The sequence below is a fragment of the Brachyhypopomus gauderio genome, chromosome 7, assembly GCF_052324685.1.
Source record: "Brachyhypopomus gauderio isolate BG-103 chromosome 7, BGAUD_0.2, whole genome shotgun sequence".
In the NCBI taxonomy this organism is placed as follows: Eukaryota; Metazoa; Chordata; class Actinopteri; order Gymnotiformes; family Hypopomidae; genus Brachyhypopomus; species Brachyhypopomus gauderio.
Genome location: NC_135217.1, coordinates 32,459,813 through 32,479,028, shown reverse-complemented (window position 1 = coordinate 32,479,028; position 19,216 = coordinate 32,459,813). Strand labels below are relative to the sequence as shown.

Below are 19,216 nucleotides of genomic sequence, written 5' to 3'. Positions count from 1 at the left end.
TGCGCACATTTAATCACGAGCACATTTGTTTAATGAGGCCCAGATTGACCACCTGATGTGTGACTGGTGATTATGTGCCTGACGGCGTTTCCTCAGGTATCTTGGCTTTGACAGACAGGAGATGACGCTGCTCCACAGTGAGACACACTTCCTGTGTTTTAACCGCTACGTCCTTTCACCACAATTGAAGTAACACAAACATATTTTAATGGAGAATCTTCTGTACAGCAACAATGGCATGTGGAATTTTGCTCAGATAAAGCGCTTCACAGACATGAATTGGCCTAAAGTACTGTGCCATGGGTAAATCACCATTGGTAATTACTCTGGAATATCAGTTCATCTGGATCTGAAAACTGTCCCAAAATGCACAGTATTCACCTTTTTATTTCTAATTTATTGTCATTTCCTTAGTTGATTTCTTTTTATTTCCCCTTTGACATATTCATTTATTTTAGAATGCAACTTGACTGAAAACTTGCTTGACACTCCCAGACACAAACTGTCCATTACTTTATATGGTTATAAATGGTAGAACAACACAAGCCCAGATGTCTAGCTGTTAGAGAACTGAAATGTTCTATCATCTAACACTGTCTATCTGATGAGTCCTGTTCTTATGATCTGCCTACAGTCATTAAGATCAGCCTACAGTCACATGACCAGGTCCTGCTGTCAGGTCATCCGACATTGCTCAAAATTGCATTTCACATTCGACTGTGATTACAATGACACAAGTAAAGAACATCAAATGTGAAAACACATCAAGAAAATCTAAAACAACATAAAAGGAGAAACATTTCAAAATCAAAAGGGTAAGTCTTTTTTGAACATGATTGTGTAGAGGTCAGTTGAAGGTCACAGACACACACTCACACACTAATAGAACCCCTCGCAAAAGAAATCCCTGAGAAATAAGGCTTCAAACACACTCACACACTAATAGAACCCCTCGCAAAATAAATCCCTGAGAAATAAGGCCTCAAACACACTCACAAGCCCCTTGCACAGGGATACACTGCGAGGATAATGCTACAAGCACACACACTCTCACACACTCACATTGCCCATGGACCTGTTGAGAATACAAGGCCACAAGAGCACAGAGAGAACCAGGCTCTGGTAAACAAAGCATTATGTATCACACTCCTATCAGGACACTGGCCTGCACTCTGGCCTGCTTCTTAATAAGGGTGGGGGGCACTGTGTACAAGCTGACACCACGTAGACGCAGTGTTTGGGTCCTGGTCGTCTGGAGATAAGGCTGGCACTGCTGGACTAGATGAAGGAATACCCACCTGCCGGGTTCCTCAGGCCTCACCAAAGGCTCCAAATTTAACCATAAAGGATCTTTGCAGCTTAAGAAAGTTGGTCAAATGATTTAGTTTGTAGCCAATCAGACAGAATGATATGAGAATGTCAAGCTATTAGCATGAAGACCTCTCAAACAATGAGAAGTCTGTTAGTGAATAATCACACACATATTCCTATGGGCCCCAAGGATGAGCTGATCAGGAAGTGTTTCTAATAGATTGGGTACATGGTCACTGTGAAAACAATGAACATATCATGGCAGGATAAGTCACTCCATGGACCAACAATATATAGCACAGGTGCAGTGTTGCAAATAACGCCGTTAGGTAACGGCGTCATTTTGTCAGTAACGGGATAATATAATTAATTACTTTTCCTGTTGTTACAACGCCGTTGACGTTACTGGTCATTAAAAGCGGTGCGTTACTATATATTGATATACTAACAGTAATGCGAGCGGACCGCTGCCCAGGCTAGTGAGGAGTAACAGATCTCGATAGGTCACAGTTCTCGGTGTAACACCTGTTTAACTTAACAAGTCAGTAAGCGATTGGCTAAGGCAGTGTTATGGTAGCCAATCAGAACCAGTGTTTTTACATGTGTGCTGAAGCACACCAGTGATACACCAAACAGAGAAGAGGCAGAAATGGCGAGTCAGGAGCAAGCCGAAGAAAAATTAACATTTTCAAGGTGGCGATATAAACATTATTTAAGAAAATACTTGAAGTTCCTGAATGTCTACCAGACTGGGTATTTGATTTATTTAATTAAGAATAGAAGTTTTATTGTTAAGTTTACCTCTGTTGTTAACAAACCAGTTGTCTCAGGTTGAGAGAATTTAATTTAATTTGATAGATGTAAATGCACTTTATATAGTGTAACTGTTTACTTTTTTTTTTTTTTTTTACAAAGATTTGGGATTTTTAAGGATTTTATCCTGCACTGGTCTGTTGATGTGCAATACATATCAAAAGTTAAACTGATCTACTCATTTCAACAGACTGTGAAAACTGCTTTTTCAAAAAATCCTTATTCATTGGCATATAACTTTTTTTACACTGTAATGCTAATAGTTACTTTCCCTTGTAACGAGTTACTTTTATTATAGAGTAATTCAGTTACTAACTCAGTTACTTTTTTGAACAAGTAGAGAGTAACTATAACTAATTACTTTTTTAAAGTAACGTTCCTAACACTGCAGAGGTGGCTGACATACGATAATCATCAATCAATGCAGGAGCACATCACATCAGACAAGACCAAATACACATACTGCACAAAGTGTACTACACAAGATTGGAAAATCCCCTAGTGACAATTGCCCATAAGTTGAAAAGTTGAAAGTAATTTGCAGGCCTGACATTTACATAGAGCATATAAGAGTACAGATCACACACAATGACAGTCCAGCATTAGCCAGTCACTTTTATTCAGGGTTTCATTACATTACATTCATTACTCTGGAGAAGCTAGAACAACAGTCTTACTCTAATGCTCCTGATAGCTTTTATTACCTGGATCAGGAGTGCTAGATTAAGGTTGGAGCTGAACTCTGCAGGATGGGTAGATCTCTGGGACTAGAACAGGCAACCCCTGCATTAAACTTAACTTAGTGGCAGTGGGTGACCTATATCTCTCCTGCAGATGGAAACCATTCTTTCACCTGCTTGTTAGAGAGTGGATGCTACATTACTGATGCCACATAACACAAGATTACAACCTGGTAAACAATGTGTTCTGGGTCATGTTTTATGGCTGCCCCTAGGTACAATGCCGGCATTTGAGGTTTGTAAAATGCATTCAAATAAAATGCTCTCTGCTTTGTATGAAACAGTGACTCATTCGGAAAAGATCTGAACTCAAAGCCTGTCTCTCCACTTTATTGGAGGAGCCTGTTGGTTATCTGTCAAAAAGATCCAAAATCCAACTATAAAAGCAGCACTATTCCAAAATCCTACTTATGTAGCTATGTCTAAAATAAACTGACTGAGTAAATAATAAAGTGTTAACTGAAACTGGAAACATTCCTGTTTTCTACTTTCATCTTGCCCTTTTAGCATGTCTGAATGAGGCACTGAAAAAAGCATTATATTTTCCTTGTGATAGTCCTGTCCAATTAGCAGAGTAGTATTGTTTGATATAGAGCTATCTTTTCCGTTCTGAGTTGATGTCAGTGTCTTTATGCTTTTGCTATTGTGTTTTGTCAAAGTGGTTCAGTTTTTGCTGTAGTATTTAGACATTTGTTGTGGTGTTTCAGATTTTGCTGTTACGTTTTGCCATTTGTTGTGTTTTCATATTAGCTGTATTTTTGGTTTGGCTCCTTTTTTTGGCTTTGCTGTTGCATTTTCTAATTCTCTGTTGTGTTGTTGGTTTGTTAAAGTGAACTGCACTTCCAGGACACCATAGCAAATAGAGAGTTTTCATACTACTAGCCATCACTCACATTTATCAGAGAACCATGGCACAATTGATGCCAAAGTTAAAATAAATATAATTACAGTAGGTATATGGAAGGCACTACATCACATACTGGCACACATTATCAAGACAGTAACTCTATGAACCCTGTGACTTTTCTACCAGTGTCTTGTGTGTCCATTAGCCTCAGTCTTACCCTCATCCTAGCACCAGCCGTAAAGGTAACTAGCACCTTCACTCTGACAATATCTATCTACGGCCAGGCCTCTCATAGAGGCATAAAAGAATAACATTTCAATCAGTCACCAGCAAATGAGATTTACAGAAGATATAGTCATTTACAGGAAATATAGCAGACAATGACGCACTATTGGGAGGTCAGGTAACAACACTGTTGTCATTAACAAACCTATTTTTTCCATTTTTATTTTAATACAATTTGAAAAGGTTACCCTGACGTGCTCAATAGAAACTGTACAAGATTACTCTGAATACCTTCTGAAGGTTCGATGGCTCTTTCATCAGCGGCAGCATTTATTGTTCAAGTTTTTCTACTGGCAGTGAAGAAAATGTCCAGTGAAGAAAGGTTCAGTGGGTAGAAGCAGGAGAAACACCTGAGAATCACACATGTAGTAGCAAACACCTGTAAGGGACAAACAGAGCCATCCGATGCAGATGATGATAGTGCAGGAACTGAACCAGAAATCAGTACTTCCATCTGCACATGACACAGCAGATCATCAGGATAAAGATCACGAGGAGACCAAGGCATACATTCAGTTGATCAACACTGAAGCAAGCCGTTCTCCCAGTGCTCTAGCGGTGGTTCAACATGTCACTTTGCACCTGAAGAGCTCTGCCTTCAGTGTTGTAAGTAAAGTTTTTAATTATGTTTATTTTGCACCACCCATAATCCTTAAAGATCCAATTCACGTTGTCCAGTGTAGCAGCTACTGGAGAGCACTAAGAAGGGGACTACCAAGACCAGCAAGAGAAATGTTATTAGAAAATGCAGCTCGATGCATGTTTGGCTAAAATGATGGTGCTAAGCTAGTTCAATGTAGCTACAGGAAAGTGTTGGTGCTAAACTAGTTCAGTGTATCTACAGGACCCAACGTTCTGCTGATGGCCAGCAGGAAGATATTGGAAGGCCAGGAAAGAGGAGGAGGGGTGTGTGGTCTCGAGGTGGGAATAGAAGAAAGCGTTGTGGTCTGCTGAAGGGTGAGATGACAGCATCGAGGGAGGGTGCATGTTTATTGGGACATGGCCAGAATGGATTAGAGGAATACACAAGGGCAAAGAGAGGAAAACGAGATGAGCTAAGGCACATGAGGGGGGTAACACATGCAAAGGCAGAAACACTGGTAATAAGCAGCCCGGCTACAGGCTCCTATGAGAAATCTGGTTAGGACAGAGAACATAGTGGCCAAAAGGTCAAGGCAATAGTGGTAGTGGTCAGAGAGACAGTGGTAAAGACCCCACCCCCTCCTACATGTACTCCATTACCTGCAACTTTGTTACTGACCTGTTAAACTGAGAATTATTGTTTTTCTAAGCAATACTGGACATTTAAAAAACAATTTGCATTCACATATCAACACAGTTGGAACCAAAATGGACTTGGCACCAGTACATAAAGAACCTTAAGACATTTTAGCCAAGGCATCCATCAAATTAGTTTACTGTGGCTATTTCTATGTATATATTTATTTATTATTGAAAATGCACTATAACCTTGTAAAGCGTATAATTAAATACCATATACTAAATGGACAGTAAAGCGGAGCTTTATTTCCCCACTACTAATCAATTACGAAATCACTTCTCTCTGTGTTTTCAACTTTCTACAAAAGTAGATATGAGGTAAATAAACCTGTAAACCCAAAAAAGAAAATGTAAAAAATCACTCGTTCACTCATGGCCAAAACCTTTGCGGTCACGTAAATGGACCCGTGATCTGTCACTTGGTCCGCGCGGCGTTCCATACTAAGGACAAAGAAGCGTCATACCTCACGCACGTTCTGCTCGGTCGGCGCTGCGCACGAGCGTCATACCTCACGCGCGTTCTGATTGGCCGGCGCCGCGCACGAACGTCATGACGTACGGATGCCAAACAATGGGCAGGAAAAAGCCACGTTGACGAACTTGGTGGAAGTCTACCTGATTTCTCCTCGGAAAACAAGATTTATTTCTCTCCTAGCGCGCAAGTCTTGGGCATTTCCGCCTCTAACGCGATAGATTAGCCATGTCTTCGCCGCCAAAGGAGAAAATAGAAACCAGAGCTGGACACCTTCCTGCTGGTATTACCCCAGTGTTGTTAGTCTTGTGTAAATATAGTGTGTAGGACTCGGAGGAGTGAACGCAGCCGTCATCAGCTCAGTGTGTCGGGCCAACTCACCCCCGCTGCACGCTGCATCTAAACCACTGCTCCGTTTTTTATACCAATTTGTACATTCAAACTCGATTCCTGGTGTGATTTGTTTAGCTATACTGCCAGATTCACACTGGTTGAATATGACAACTGTGCTGGTTTAATTGCCAGCTGGGTAGTGAATACGTGGGCTAGTCTAATGGGCACCAGGAACATGTTTATATATCTGCTGTTTATTACCATTTATTACCATGTGCATGTATTACTATGTGCTCAGATGCATTTGTGGGTTATCTCGTCTTTTAACAGTGAAAGCAGGCGGGATGAGGATAGTCCAGAAGCACCAGTCTGCAGGCGAGCCCGCCCCGGACAGGAAGGAGGACAAGGACAGTAAAGAGTTCGAGAGCTGCAGGTAAGATGTTGTTGTCTTCGACCTTTGCTCGCCACGCTCGGCAGGACCTGAACTACTTCCTCTGTGCAGTGTGCGTTATCTCTCTCAGCCCCGCCCCTGTCTATCTCAGCCCCGCCCCCAGCCTTATCGCCTCCTCTTTCCACCCCCACTTGCTCCAGTTCCTTTTCACACTAACATATTTAGTTTTGCGCGCGTGTAATTAATAACAGATTTCTGAAGATTTGCACAGATTTGCTACCCCGTGTATGTAACATTAACCTCTTGGTGTGTGCGCTCCTTTCTCACCCTTGGCGTAAGAGTAGCGTGCCCTCAGGAACACACAAGGTCTTTTTTTGGCATGAGAACACTAATGTTCTGTAGTCTGAGGCAACTTTAAATTGTAGGTTGAAGCTTTGTTACATAAACCTCCCTGCGTGTGTAGACCATTGGGCAATTCTCTGGTCACAGGTGAGCTGTTCTCACCAGACTGCTGAAGTATGTGTGCGTGCGTTTGCATGTATGTACGCGTGTGGCTGACTTCAGAACCGAGCTCTAGGAGAGGAAGGAGCCCATCTGGTGTGCTCACCCGTCCTACGCTCTGTGCTGAGCAGTAGATGAGCTGTCCACACGTCCAGTCAGAGGGCCCCCCCCCCCTCGTTGACCACAACACTCCCTCCCCTGCCCAGAGACTCTGGGGTTTCTGCCACTGTCTGTTTGCTTTGCTGTAGGTAGGAGTGTGCCGTTAAGGTATGACTACATCTTCTTCGTAAGGAAACGCCGGGTGTGTCCCTGTTCCTTGGACAGTCCTGCCAGAGCTCACCACGTCTTTCTTCTCTTATTGTTTCTTATTTTGTGTGTTGATTCAAAGCCACAGTTTTTATGTATTTATAATTGAGATGGCTGTGCTTTCTAAGGGAATTATTTTTAGCTCTATTTTTAGCCCCCATGCAACACAGAGTTGAAAGTGTGCGTCGCCATTGGACAGTCTCAAGGCCAATAGTGCGTCAGTTTACTCCACAGTGCCCAGCCCCCTTTGGCCCATTGGCCAATTACTGCTTCCTGTCTCCTGTGGAGTGGAGCTTGTGGGTGTTGCCCCAGACCAGCTGCCCATTTCAGGTTGTTGAAAACCCCCCATTACTCTGTCAGACCAGAGAGCTGCTAAGGCGACTCTGTCATAAACGCTGACTCATCTCTGCACACGCCTGGGAAGAGTTGACATGGCCCAAAAAGGCTCCCCCGCTTTTAGGGAATGGCACTTTATTACTGACTATGGTAAGCAGGGTGGGAACTTCCTCTGCAGGCACTGTGTGCTCGTCTCCCTGTGCCTAGGTCACTTCTGCTGAAGTGCTGAGTGCTCTGTAGTGTGGCTGCAATGCAACATTCAGCATACTGATCCACTAAGTACGTACAGTCATTCAGCATACTGATCCACTAAGTATGTAGTGTCATCCAGCATACTGATCCACTAAGTATGTACAGTCATCCAGCATACTGATCCACTAAGTATAAACTCTTTGGCAATTCGAATCTCACTTCAGCTTGTTCCCTTTCAACTGTTCAACGGACCTGTGCTAAATATAGTAGTTCAGTATTACCATGGAAACTCTTTTCAAAAGGAAGTTGTTTTAGACCATTTGTGTCCATTGTGGAGAAAGAACCCAGTAATGCAGTAATACAGGTGCAGTGTTTCCCAGACCCGTCCTCAAGACCCGTCCTCGAGGGACGGCCAGACGGTCCACACATGGCCTGAGTTTGCAAATGCTGATGTAGCGGAACGCACAGGAGTCTGCTCACTGGGACTGGCTTCTGTTTTACCCCTGGGTAACATGGTGTGGGCTGTAGTGAAAACTTCATATGCCACACCACCTGCACACACACACACACGTGCGCGAGTCCACTGTGAGTTGTCGGCAGGTGGCTTCTAGTGGAAAAATTGCAGGTTTGTTGCGGTACATCATGCGGGATTATCTGGAGACAGCCTGCCAGATTCGCTTTGGGCCCCCCAGACACATGAGAAACCCAAATGGAGCTGCTCCGTGATGCTAATGAGATGGGACATCAGGTGAACCCCGCCCCCAGCAGGAGGCTCCTCCCACCCCTCCCTTCCTCCTGACACAGGAGTGCTCACACTGTCCAGAGGCAGTCGGGCGTTTAATCAAGTGCTGGGGTCACTGGTTTCTCAGCAGAGGGCTGGTGTCTGATGACACTGGGGTCCCATCACTGAACAGCCTGGCTGTCTGTAAGTCTCTCTTTCAACCCACAGGAGCGGTGAGATTTTCTGGTTAGCACAGTCTGGGCTATTGATATTTCTATCCGTGCAATTTCCGAAGTTTTGGCTGCTATTAGCTGTGACATGAAAATATATTATCACAATGCCTAACTGGATTGAGGTTGTTTTAGGGAGCACTAGATGGTTCCGCTGCTAAACCCCCAAAATTGCCCTTGAATTATCCTTGGAAAAACAACAGTGCAAATGTACTAATATGCCATGTTGATGCCATATGATCAGAATGAAAGCAAAATATTAGAATGTGTACACATCTGAGAAAGTGTGTGTGTGTGCGTGTGTGTCCGTGTCCGCCTGCCCGTTGTGTGCACAGTGAGTGACAGTCAGAATGATATCATTAGCTGCACCCTACAGCAGGGCTGTGTGCCGGTTCCACTCCAGGGTGACCTGTTAACACACACTAGTTCACCATCTCCACTTGGCAAACTTCATCAAGGGCTGAACAGTGTACTGCAGAAACTGCCGAGAGCATTCTACTGCCCCCACCACCCCACATCCCACATCTCTGCTCTGTCCTCTAAAAGGATTGATAACTGATTATTGTGAACAATATAATGTTTGTAATTATAAACAGAGACTACAGGTTCTTAGTATAGATTTTAGCCACAGATTATTTATCTGGCTGTAAACCACAACTATTCAGAACTAATACCCCAACTAGTAAATGGTTAATGTAATGTTAATGTAAAGTCGCTGGTTTGAATAATTGTGCAGCTGAGCTCTATTCAGTTTTTGAATTAAAGGAATACTGAAAAAAATAAGTTTTTTCATCCTGACCACCATCTTGCCCGTAGGTATGATCGATTACTACAAACAAAAAGGTGAACATATTTCCCGTTACCTAGAAACGAACATAAAAACCTGTCTCCTTTAAAAAACAGTTAAAAAGTAGTGTTGGTATTTCCCAGAACTGCCCTTGGGTTCCTATTATACGTGTGTTTTTAGTCATTCGGTCTGTCTGGTAATCGACGAGCTATACCCCACAGATATTACTTCAAAGGGAGTATTTCTTTAACTCCGAACGAAAGCACTTCAGTAGGAGGCGGCATGATGTCCCCCCCCCACCTCACCCCCGTGATGTCCCCGTCCCCCCACCTCACCCCCGTGATGTCTCCCTGTCCCCCACCTCACCCCTGTGATGTCCCCGTCCCCCCACCTCACCCCCGTGATGTCTCCCTGTCCCCCACCTCACCCCCGTGATGTCTCCCTGTCCCCCACCTCACCCCCGTGATGTCTCCCTGTCCCCCCACCTCACCCCTGTGATGCCCCCACTCCACCTCACCCCCGTGATGCCCCCACTCCACCTCACCCCAGTGATGTCTCCCTGTCCCCCCACCTCACCCCTGTGGTGTCCCCCCCCACCTCACCCCCGTGATGTCTCCCTGTCCCCCCACCTCACCCCCATGGTGTCCCCCCACCTCACCCCGTGGTGCCCCCCCCCCCCCCCCACCTCACCCCCGTGATGGCGAGACGTTAACTAACAATGCAATGACCATTATTATTTCTCACACTACTTTCCCCCTCTCCGACTTGTGTGAGCTCACTGGAATAATTGCGCGGCGGTGCGCTAATCTGCGCCCGTCCACCGGTGCTGGGCGCCGAGCAGGTCCAGGCGGGAACCTTCCTCATTACCACAGAGGCGGCGTCCTACCTGCCAATTAAACGAGATGTGTGGCTGCGCTAAATAAGCGGGCGAGCCGTGCTTTTGGAGCAGAGCCCCCACCTCCACGCCACGGCACCTACAGACCAGCCTCGCTTCCCTGGCGTTAGCAGCAAAGAGGTGGACGCAGACCTCGGTGTTCGGTGCTGTCTTAACTTCCATCTCCGCTAACTCCCACGGTTCCCCCGAGGCGGCCTGTTGTCGCCTCACACACCAGCGGGCTCCGAACAGCGACGCTCGATAAACGCAGAGCCCACGGTTGCTATGGTGCAGCCAGGTTGCTAGGGACAGCACAAGCTTGTTAATTGCTAATCATCTCGTCCCCTACAGCTGAACCCAGGCGCTGTAGCCCTGTTGCCCCCCACACCCTGTTACCCCCCCCCCCCCCACACACACCCTGCCCCTCTTCTCTGTGTGCGAGAAAGTCTGTCTCTCAATCACATTCTTTTCTACTTTTTCCGTTTTAGCTCCCTCCTTCTGTGTTTGCCCTTTTCGCTCTTGGAGAAAGAGCAGAAAATATGCAAATGTTTCGTCTCTGTGGTGGAATTGTATTAATTAGCTTTTTGCACACTCTTTGCTCTCGCCACTCGGCTCAGCTCAATGTCTCTCACGGTGCCCAATGCTGTTCCATGAATTTAGCTTTCGGTGTGTGCTTATTTTTTCTACACCGATTCAAAGGTAGCTCATACAGGTAACGTCCTTGTTATTAACCTTGACATTAACTTTATTTCAATGTTTCTTTGCTCGACTAAGGGCGCCAGATGTAGTGAAATGTTTTACGCCACAGTAGTTCTTTGCTAGCACACTGCTGCCCCCGACAGGCATGAAATGGCATTGCTCATATGAGATTAGGTACTTCAGTTATTGTTTAGCATGTATGCTTCTTAGGGTAACGTTTCAGATGGAAATATTGATTGGTCAAAATACACAGATTCATGTCAGTCATAGATTACAGTGCCGTTCCTCCGACCTCTCCAACTCCCCACAAGTAAACACACCAGGCAAATGGTTTTGCTAGCAGCTCAACCCATTTGTAAAATGTAAAAATGAGCTGTAACTTAATTTCTAATGTTATGGTTGTATGGTTCGTATGGCTTGTGGTTGTATGTTTCCGGGGCAAAGGACCAGAGACTGCACATGTAAGTGTTGGAAGGAGAGTCATCAGGGCCTTGTAAAGGCTTCCCAAGCAGAAAAAAAGGTTATAACATTGAGGCAGCTTGTGTCAGATGAACAACCCTCTTGTGCTTCTCCAAGGGGATTATACACCTTGGCAGCTCACATGCAACCCTACCCACCTCTCCCTCGCTCTCTCCCTCGCTCTCTCCCTCGCTTCTCTCTCTCAGCCTCTTTGGCTGTCTTTGCCTTTTCACTATCTTTACAACATGTATTTTAAGTGACAACGAAGAACCCCCAAAACCCCAGAAAAACACTTCAAAGTGTCACAGTAACAGATTGAAACTTGGAGTATTAATTTTTATTTTTTTTACATATGAACTTTGACTTTTTTTTTGGGGGGGGGGGGGTGGTATTCCTTTCGTCCTCTTTACATAACTCCTGTCCCTACACTGACTCCGCCACGTGGAACGTGGGTCCTTCTGTGTGTCAGAAGCACCTGCAGACTCACCCTTGACCTCCAGGAAAGAGCATAGTCTAGAAGTCCAGAAGTGTGACGGTTCACGTCCCACCCTTCACGGTCACTGACGGACATATTTTCGTTTTGGGTCATGCTGAGGGAATCATTTTTCACGTCAAGGTCGATTATCACTCGTGACCCTCACCCGTGGCCGTGGCTCGGAGGGGACGGCTTCCTCGTGGAGAACAAATGAGAGTAATTTCAGGATCTGGCATCTGCTCATGCCCAGAGGCTCATGTGGAGGCAGGAGTCTCTTCATCCCTCAGGAATCTTTTATAGGTCATTTTGTTTCTTGGCTGTAGCCTAACGCACCTGATGTAACTGATGTAACATCACACACACACACACACACACAGTGCGCTAGTCTCACACACATATGTGCGCCCCACCCCCCCCACCCCCGCTGACCAATGCTATGCCATTCCTATAAGCTCTGACAGGCTGTGCCATTTTCTCCCGTCTGATTCGTTGCCTCCCACTGGGCTGCCACACACACACACACCTGCTCTTAACGGGCTGCTACCTTTACCTTTACGAGCAGCCGTTAGCGCCACGCTAATCCAGCTGTCACTCGTCCTGGACCTGACATGCTCCAGCTGCTCCTGTCAGCCCAAAGACCCGCTGGAGACCCCAGCACCCATAACGCTGGCCCCCACCCCCAGCTGTTTGCCACATGTGTGTTTGTATATTGCCCACTACTGCCCCCCCCCCCCCCAATGACAAGTAATCAGGCATCAGGTCGGTGTGACTCTCCTCACCACCTCCGCTGTGCCGGGCTGAGCAGCCATCTTGGTACTTCAAGGTTTAGGACCTTGATTGAGTGCGTGTTCCACTATTATGACGTGTGAGAAATTATGGTAACTTCAGGGCTGTTTATAAATACACTTCTTATGCTCTTCATTTTAACTTTATTTTCCTGTACATTTTCTCAGTTGTTATTATTTTTAGATGTTCTAAAACACCATTGTGTTGACGTTCTGATTCTGATGCAGTGTTTTTTCCACTCCCCAGCCCCCCGAAGCCAATAGTCGTGGTGTCCGGCGTAGTGACGAAGGTAAGGCGGTCATCGCCCGTTCAGCAGGACAGCTCTCCACACCACCATAGCCTAAAGTTGATGGGAGTTATTTGGGTGGTCTGTCTTCCCAGTGCTGTGCGTTCCGTCAGACGTATGCTCACAAAAACGCACATAATGTTTAATTCAGATGCTGTGTGCCATGCCCTCTGGGTTCCTGCCATTCGCTGTAACTGTCTAGGCTGTGTGGGTTTGTGAGTGTGTAGAAATCTGTGTGCAGGTGAGGTACTCTTGTTTTGCTCCCTCTCTCTCTCCCTCCCTGTCTCTCCCTCCCTCTCTCTCTCTCTCTCTCTCTCTCTCTCCCCCTCTCCCCCCCTCCCTCTCTCTCTCTCCCCCTCCCCCCCCCCCTCCCTCTCTCTCTCTCTGGAGAGTCCAGATGCTCACATGAAAGAACAGGGAAGGGAGGCAGTGCAGTTCTTGAAGGATCAAACAAAGCTCATGGAAGACTCCGGAAAAACACACACACACACACACACACAGTGTCAGGGCCCTGTCTTACAGCACTAGGAGTTCTCTATTGAACACTGAACAAACTCGCTCGGCCTTGCCGGGGAAATGGCGACCAAGGTGTGGCTGGCGTGCGCTGGCTTTAATCTCTCCTCCAGTTTCTGAAAGTAGTGATATTTCCCATCGGGCCCACTGATTATGACCTTGTTCACGACCATTTGAGAAAAGATTGTTTTGTCTTGGTGCCGATTTTCTGAATGGCATTTTAGATGCACTCCTCTAACGAGTATCTGTGTGTGCTCCAGTCAGTGAGGAGGAAGAGGGATTTATTGTCAAGCAGCCTTGAATGCACACGAAGATGGTGCATCACACAACACGTGACTGAGTCTGACCAGTGAGCTCTGGTGTGAATAAAACCCTTTCACTCACCTGCCTAACCATAACTCACAGAAACTATGCTGCTGCTTGAAAGTTTGTGAACTCATTGAATAGAGTTTTCTGTTGTTTTACCATGGTTCTCTTATTTTATCATCACCAGTTTTTGTAAATAAAATGTCAGGTTTATGTTCATCAGTTCCGTTTACTTGGGAAATGTGTGAGTTGCCAGCAGACTACATGAAATATGGAGTTATGTTCAAAAGTAAATGAACCACAGCTGCACTGGTGAAGTCAATTAGGTGAAATACTTGGGTGAATCACATGTGAGTGCTCAAGTAACCAATTAAGCAGACCAATCAAATGAGACGTCTTTGGGAAGAGATTAAAAGGGAGAGGAAACCGACCAAGCCACTGTCGTGCCGAGACAAGAAGCACACCAATCAACAATGCTGCGAGGAAAGGGCATATCTGAGGATATCGGGAAGAAGGTGGTGACAGCCCGTCAGTCTGGGGAAAACTACAAGACCATCTCCAAAATATTCCAGCTCCATCCATCCACTGTAAGCCAAATCATTTACAAATGGAGGGAACTCTGTATCATCGCAACTCTGCCCAGAAGTGGACGGCCATCAAAACTCTACCTGAAAATAATAATTCAGGTAAAGGCCATCCCACACATCACCTCTAGAGAGTTGCAGACCTCTGTCTGCATCTGGGATAAATATACATGTGTCTACAGTCAGGTGAAAAATCACTAGACATGGCATTCATGGGAGAGTTGCTAGAAGGAAGTCTCTGCTTTCTAGAAAGTTGCCCGTTTACACTTTGCCAAAGAGCATAAGGCAAACCAGAGGCTTTCTGAAAGTCCGTTCTATGAACAGATGAGTTAAAAATTATTTGGCCACAATTACAAGCATCATGTTTGGAGAAAAGCCACTGCATATAAAGAGAATAACCTCCTCCCGACAGTGAAGTATGGTGGTGGAGATGTGAAGGTCTGGACCTGTTTTTCTGCCTCTAGACCTGGATGACTCTATATTATCCAGAGGACCATCAATTCCCAGGACCATCAACAGTGTCTTGATGAGAATCTCCTGCCATCAGTCAGGGAGTTGAACCTGGGATGGAAATGGATTATGTAACAATACAACCCAAATTATTCCAGCAAATCTACCAAGAAATGGCTGAAGAGAAAGAGGATTTGCGGTGGATTTGCACTCTGGACTGACCCAAAGTCTGGACCTGAATCCAATAGGAATGCAGTGGCGAGATGTGAAGTGGATGATACATGCCAGATGTTCCTCCAACATCTCAACTGGAGTTCTGAAAGGAGGAGAAAAATCCCCAAAAACAGATGTTATCGTTTGTGGGTACAGAAGACGTTTGGTTGAAGTAATGGCTACAGAAGGAGGAGCCACAAGCTGCTAGCTAAATGAGTTCAAATACTTTTGCACTTGGCAGATTTTCAGTTTTACTTTTATTGGATAAATGAAGTAAATATTTAATGTTTCTGTGTGTCTGCCTTTCATATTGAGATTTACATGTTCATTTCATAAAATTATTTAAAAAACATTTTGAAAACAGTGACCGTGTTTGGGTAGTTCACAATCTTTCGAGTAGCACTGTGTGATCTATACACTGTATTGCCAAAAGTATTCGCTCACCCATCCAAATTATCAGAATCAGATCACGTTCCAATCACTTTCATGGCCACAGGTGTATAAAATTAAGCACATTTGTGAAAGAATGGGTCGCTCTCAGGAGCTCAGTGAATTCTAGCGGGGAACTGTGATAGGATGCTACATGTGCAACAAATCCAGTCATGACATTTCCTCACTCCTAAATATTCTACACAGTCAACTGTCAGCTGTATTATAAGAAAATGGAAGTCTTTGGGAATGACAACAACTCTGACACAAAGTGGTAGGACACATATACTGACGGAGCGGGGTCAGTGGATGCTGAAATGCATAGTGCGAAGAGGTCGGCAACTTTCTGCAGAGTCAATCACTACAGACATCCAAACTTCATGTGGCCTTCAGATTACCTCAAAAACATTGTGCAGAGAGCTTCATGGAATGAGTGTCCATAGTCAAGCAGCTGCATCCAAGCCATACATCACCAAGTGCAATGCAAAGCATCAGATGCAGTGGTGTAAAGCACGCTGCCACTGGACTCTAGAGCACTGGAGGCGCGTTCTCTGGAGGGACGAATCACGCTTCTCCATCTGGCAATATGATGGACGAGTCTGGGTTTGGTGGTTGCCAGGAGAACGGTGCTTGTCTGACTGCATTGTGCCAAGTGTAAAGTTTGGTGGAGGGGGGATTATGGTGTGGGGTTGTTTTTCAGGAGCTGGGCTTGGCCCATTAGTTTAAGGGAAAGGAACTCCAGTGTGTATGAACTGGCCTGCACAGAGTCTTGACCTCAAGCCGATAGAACACCTTTGGATGTTAGAGCAGAGACTGAGAGCCATATATAATTTTTAAGGTTTGTTTATTTATTTTACAGGTGTGTGCAATTACAAATTGTATTCCATCTGTTGGCATGCACAGGGCAAATAGCTGATATTACTTGGGTGGTGATCCACTCTCAGCAGGGCATTAATACGGACGTGGTAATGATATGTTTGCGGGTGAAGAGTGAGTAGATGTTTGTCAGGTAACAGCAGCAGTGCTGGAGCTTTTACACACGTCAGCGTCACTAATGGGTCCAGAGTGGTTCTCCACACACAAATGTCCGTACGCCAAGAAGCTGTTGATGGGGTGGGGGGTGTGCGACGCAACTCCATAGTGGAAACAGAGGAGCCAGAGTCTTTACAAGATGCTTCTCATAATGCGATTATAGGGGTTGTGACTGCATAATAGAATTTTTTATAAAAGAAACCTGGTGGTTATTGACTGGGTGACACACAGCGGGAAGTTAACGTAAGCCTAAAGATCAAGGCCTTGCGGTAGAGGAATACCTCTGCTATACACACTGTGTGCTCCACACTGCTACATGGAGATGGAGCACGGTGACCCCAAGCTGCCCCCCCCCATCACCGGATTGGCCGGCTGCTGTCCCACCTCACAGAGTGGTGAGGTTGATCAAACCTGAACTCAGGTGCCCTAATCCACTGTTTAGAAGGGTAGAGATGGGGACGCAGTGTTACACGGGCAGGTGTGTGTGTGTGTGTGTGTGTGTGCGCACGCACGTGCCCGCTAGTGTACATGACATGACCTGTTCTGCGTAAGGTCCTGCCAACCGTGCTGATACAAACGGGAGCTTCCAAACGAGGTCAAACATGTTTGCCTTGTGTCATACTCAGTTTTGTCTAGTTCTGTGATGGCTTTGGTTATTTCAACTGCATTTTGAATTAACCAGCGTTTATGATGAGCAGTCATCTTCAGTGCGGAGATAATGCCATCGTAACCTTTATCAAGCTCCCGCACTGTCGCACGTGCTGGTGCGCACACGCACGTACGAGCCCTTGCAAGCTGACGTGTGCAGAGCTGCGCTGTGCTGTGCGGTGACGCCCTCCTCCGTGCATTAGAGGAACGCTCTGCTGGATTCACATTCCCACTGCGTCTCGCTGGGTTTTCATGTTTTATTTATGCGAGGGCCTGTGACTCCCGCCCAGCTGAGCTGTGATGTTAATTAGGCCGAGGCTGGCGGAGCTCTGAGGTCTACGTGTGCGTCAGGGCGAGTTTCGCTCTCTCTCCACCGGTCCAGAGATGGAATAGTCGAGGCGATACAGCAGCTCTGAGCTCCGCCGTCCGTCTCTGAGGTGTCGGCCTTTGATCACACCTGAACTCCGGTGCCCTGATCCACTACTACACCGTCATGATCAGAATCCTCACTCTGCAGCTGTCTGGCATGATGGTCGTGCTCTGCTGACGCAGGGTGTCCCCGGCCCAGAGGGTCCGCTGCGTTTCTTTGAGCAGGCCGCCACCCCCCACACCACCAACAGAAGCGGCACGCTTGACCTTCGGGCTTCTGTACGGTCTGCTACTGCGTCTCACGAGTCCGCTTCCTTTTCCCATCTGGGAAGCACCAGGGGGCTCTGCCTTCATGCCCTGTGTGTCAGCCACACGGCTTTACACCGTAGCTCACTGAGATCTGTCCTGTAGCACCGCCACACGGTCCTGTCCTGATACACACGGTCCTGTCCTGAGCCCATTTCACTTCCATGGTGGTAAATGGTTTTAAAATGGGCAAATTTAAAAAATTTATTTGTTGTCTCCCCCAATCCACCTACACAGGGACAGATTAAAACAGGTCACCACTTAGACCACAGTTGAACACACATGGCAAGGTGGGGTAGAGTTCTCAAGGCTAGATACTGCACAAATAACAGGCCAGTGTAAGAGGATATTTAGACCACATAACCAGAAACCAAGATGAGCTTCCCTAGGTAACCAAGCAACAGAGTGTGTGTGTGTGTGTGTGTGTGTGTGTGTGTGTGTGTGTGTGTGTGTGTGTGTGTGTGTGTGTGTGTGTGTGTGTGTTTGTGTTTCCTTTAACCCTGATGCCCCATGTGGGCCTGTGCTCCCCAGGGCGATAAGGACTTCACCCCTGCCGCAGCACAAGTGGCCCACACCAAGCCCATCCCCTCCACTCAGAAGCTGCCCCCGGCCCACCACATCAACCAGCACATCCACCAGCCGCGCAAGTGAACCGCCCCGGTGCACCGGGCGTGGCCGGGACCACACCGACCGGCACCACCTCCGCGACCACGCCCGAGACCACGCCCGCCCCACCAAGCGCTCAGGTTACCAGGAGACTCCTGGTTTCAAACATTCCACACGACCCCTCCTGCCTGTGCCTGCGTCCTGTGATGCCTTGAGTGAACCCAGGAGAACGCTCTCCATCCTGTGCTTGGTCCCGTCTCTTCCCCCAACGCCATTACGACACTAGATATGAGGGCTCTGTTGCCAAACACAGGTCTATCCAGATCAGTCTGTAATTCTGTTAATTTAATAAAGTACATTGACCTTTACTTTTCTGTTTTAAACCAGACGTTTCTGGAATGATGTAAATTGTATAAATCTCTTTTGAGACATCAATGAATGATGTATATTAAGCATTAGGCACTAGGTGTGGTTGTCTGAATAAAGAATTATTAGAAAACATTCTTTCTCTTTGTGTTTTTTTTTCTCCTTCAATGTCATTTAACTCCACCCATGTTTTACTGAGACTATAGTCCACGCGTCTCCGTGAAGACATCTGTGATGGGGACTTGTGTGCCGAGCCGTTTAATCACATG

At 46.3% G+C, this 19,216-nt stretch overlaps 1 protein-coding gene across 1 annotated transcript; it reads left to right on the top strand.

Moving 5' to 3' along the window:
• The first annotated feature begins 5,833 nt into the window (after positions 1 to 5,833).
• Positions 5,834 to 19,082, top strand: dap (death-associated protein). The gene is made up of 4 exons (XM_077013346.1): positions 5,834 to 6,032; positions 6,413 to 6,515; positions 13,086 to 13,128; positions 18,507 to 19,082. The coding sequence occupies exons 1-4, from the start codon at positions 5,978 to 5,980 to the stop codon at positions 18,624 to 18,626; spliced, it is 321 nt and encodes a 106-aa protein (XP_076869461.1). The 5' UTR covers positions 5,834 to 5,977; the 3' UTR covers positions 18,627 to 19,082.
• The last annotated feature ends 134 nt before the right edge of the window (positions 19,083 to 19,216 follow it).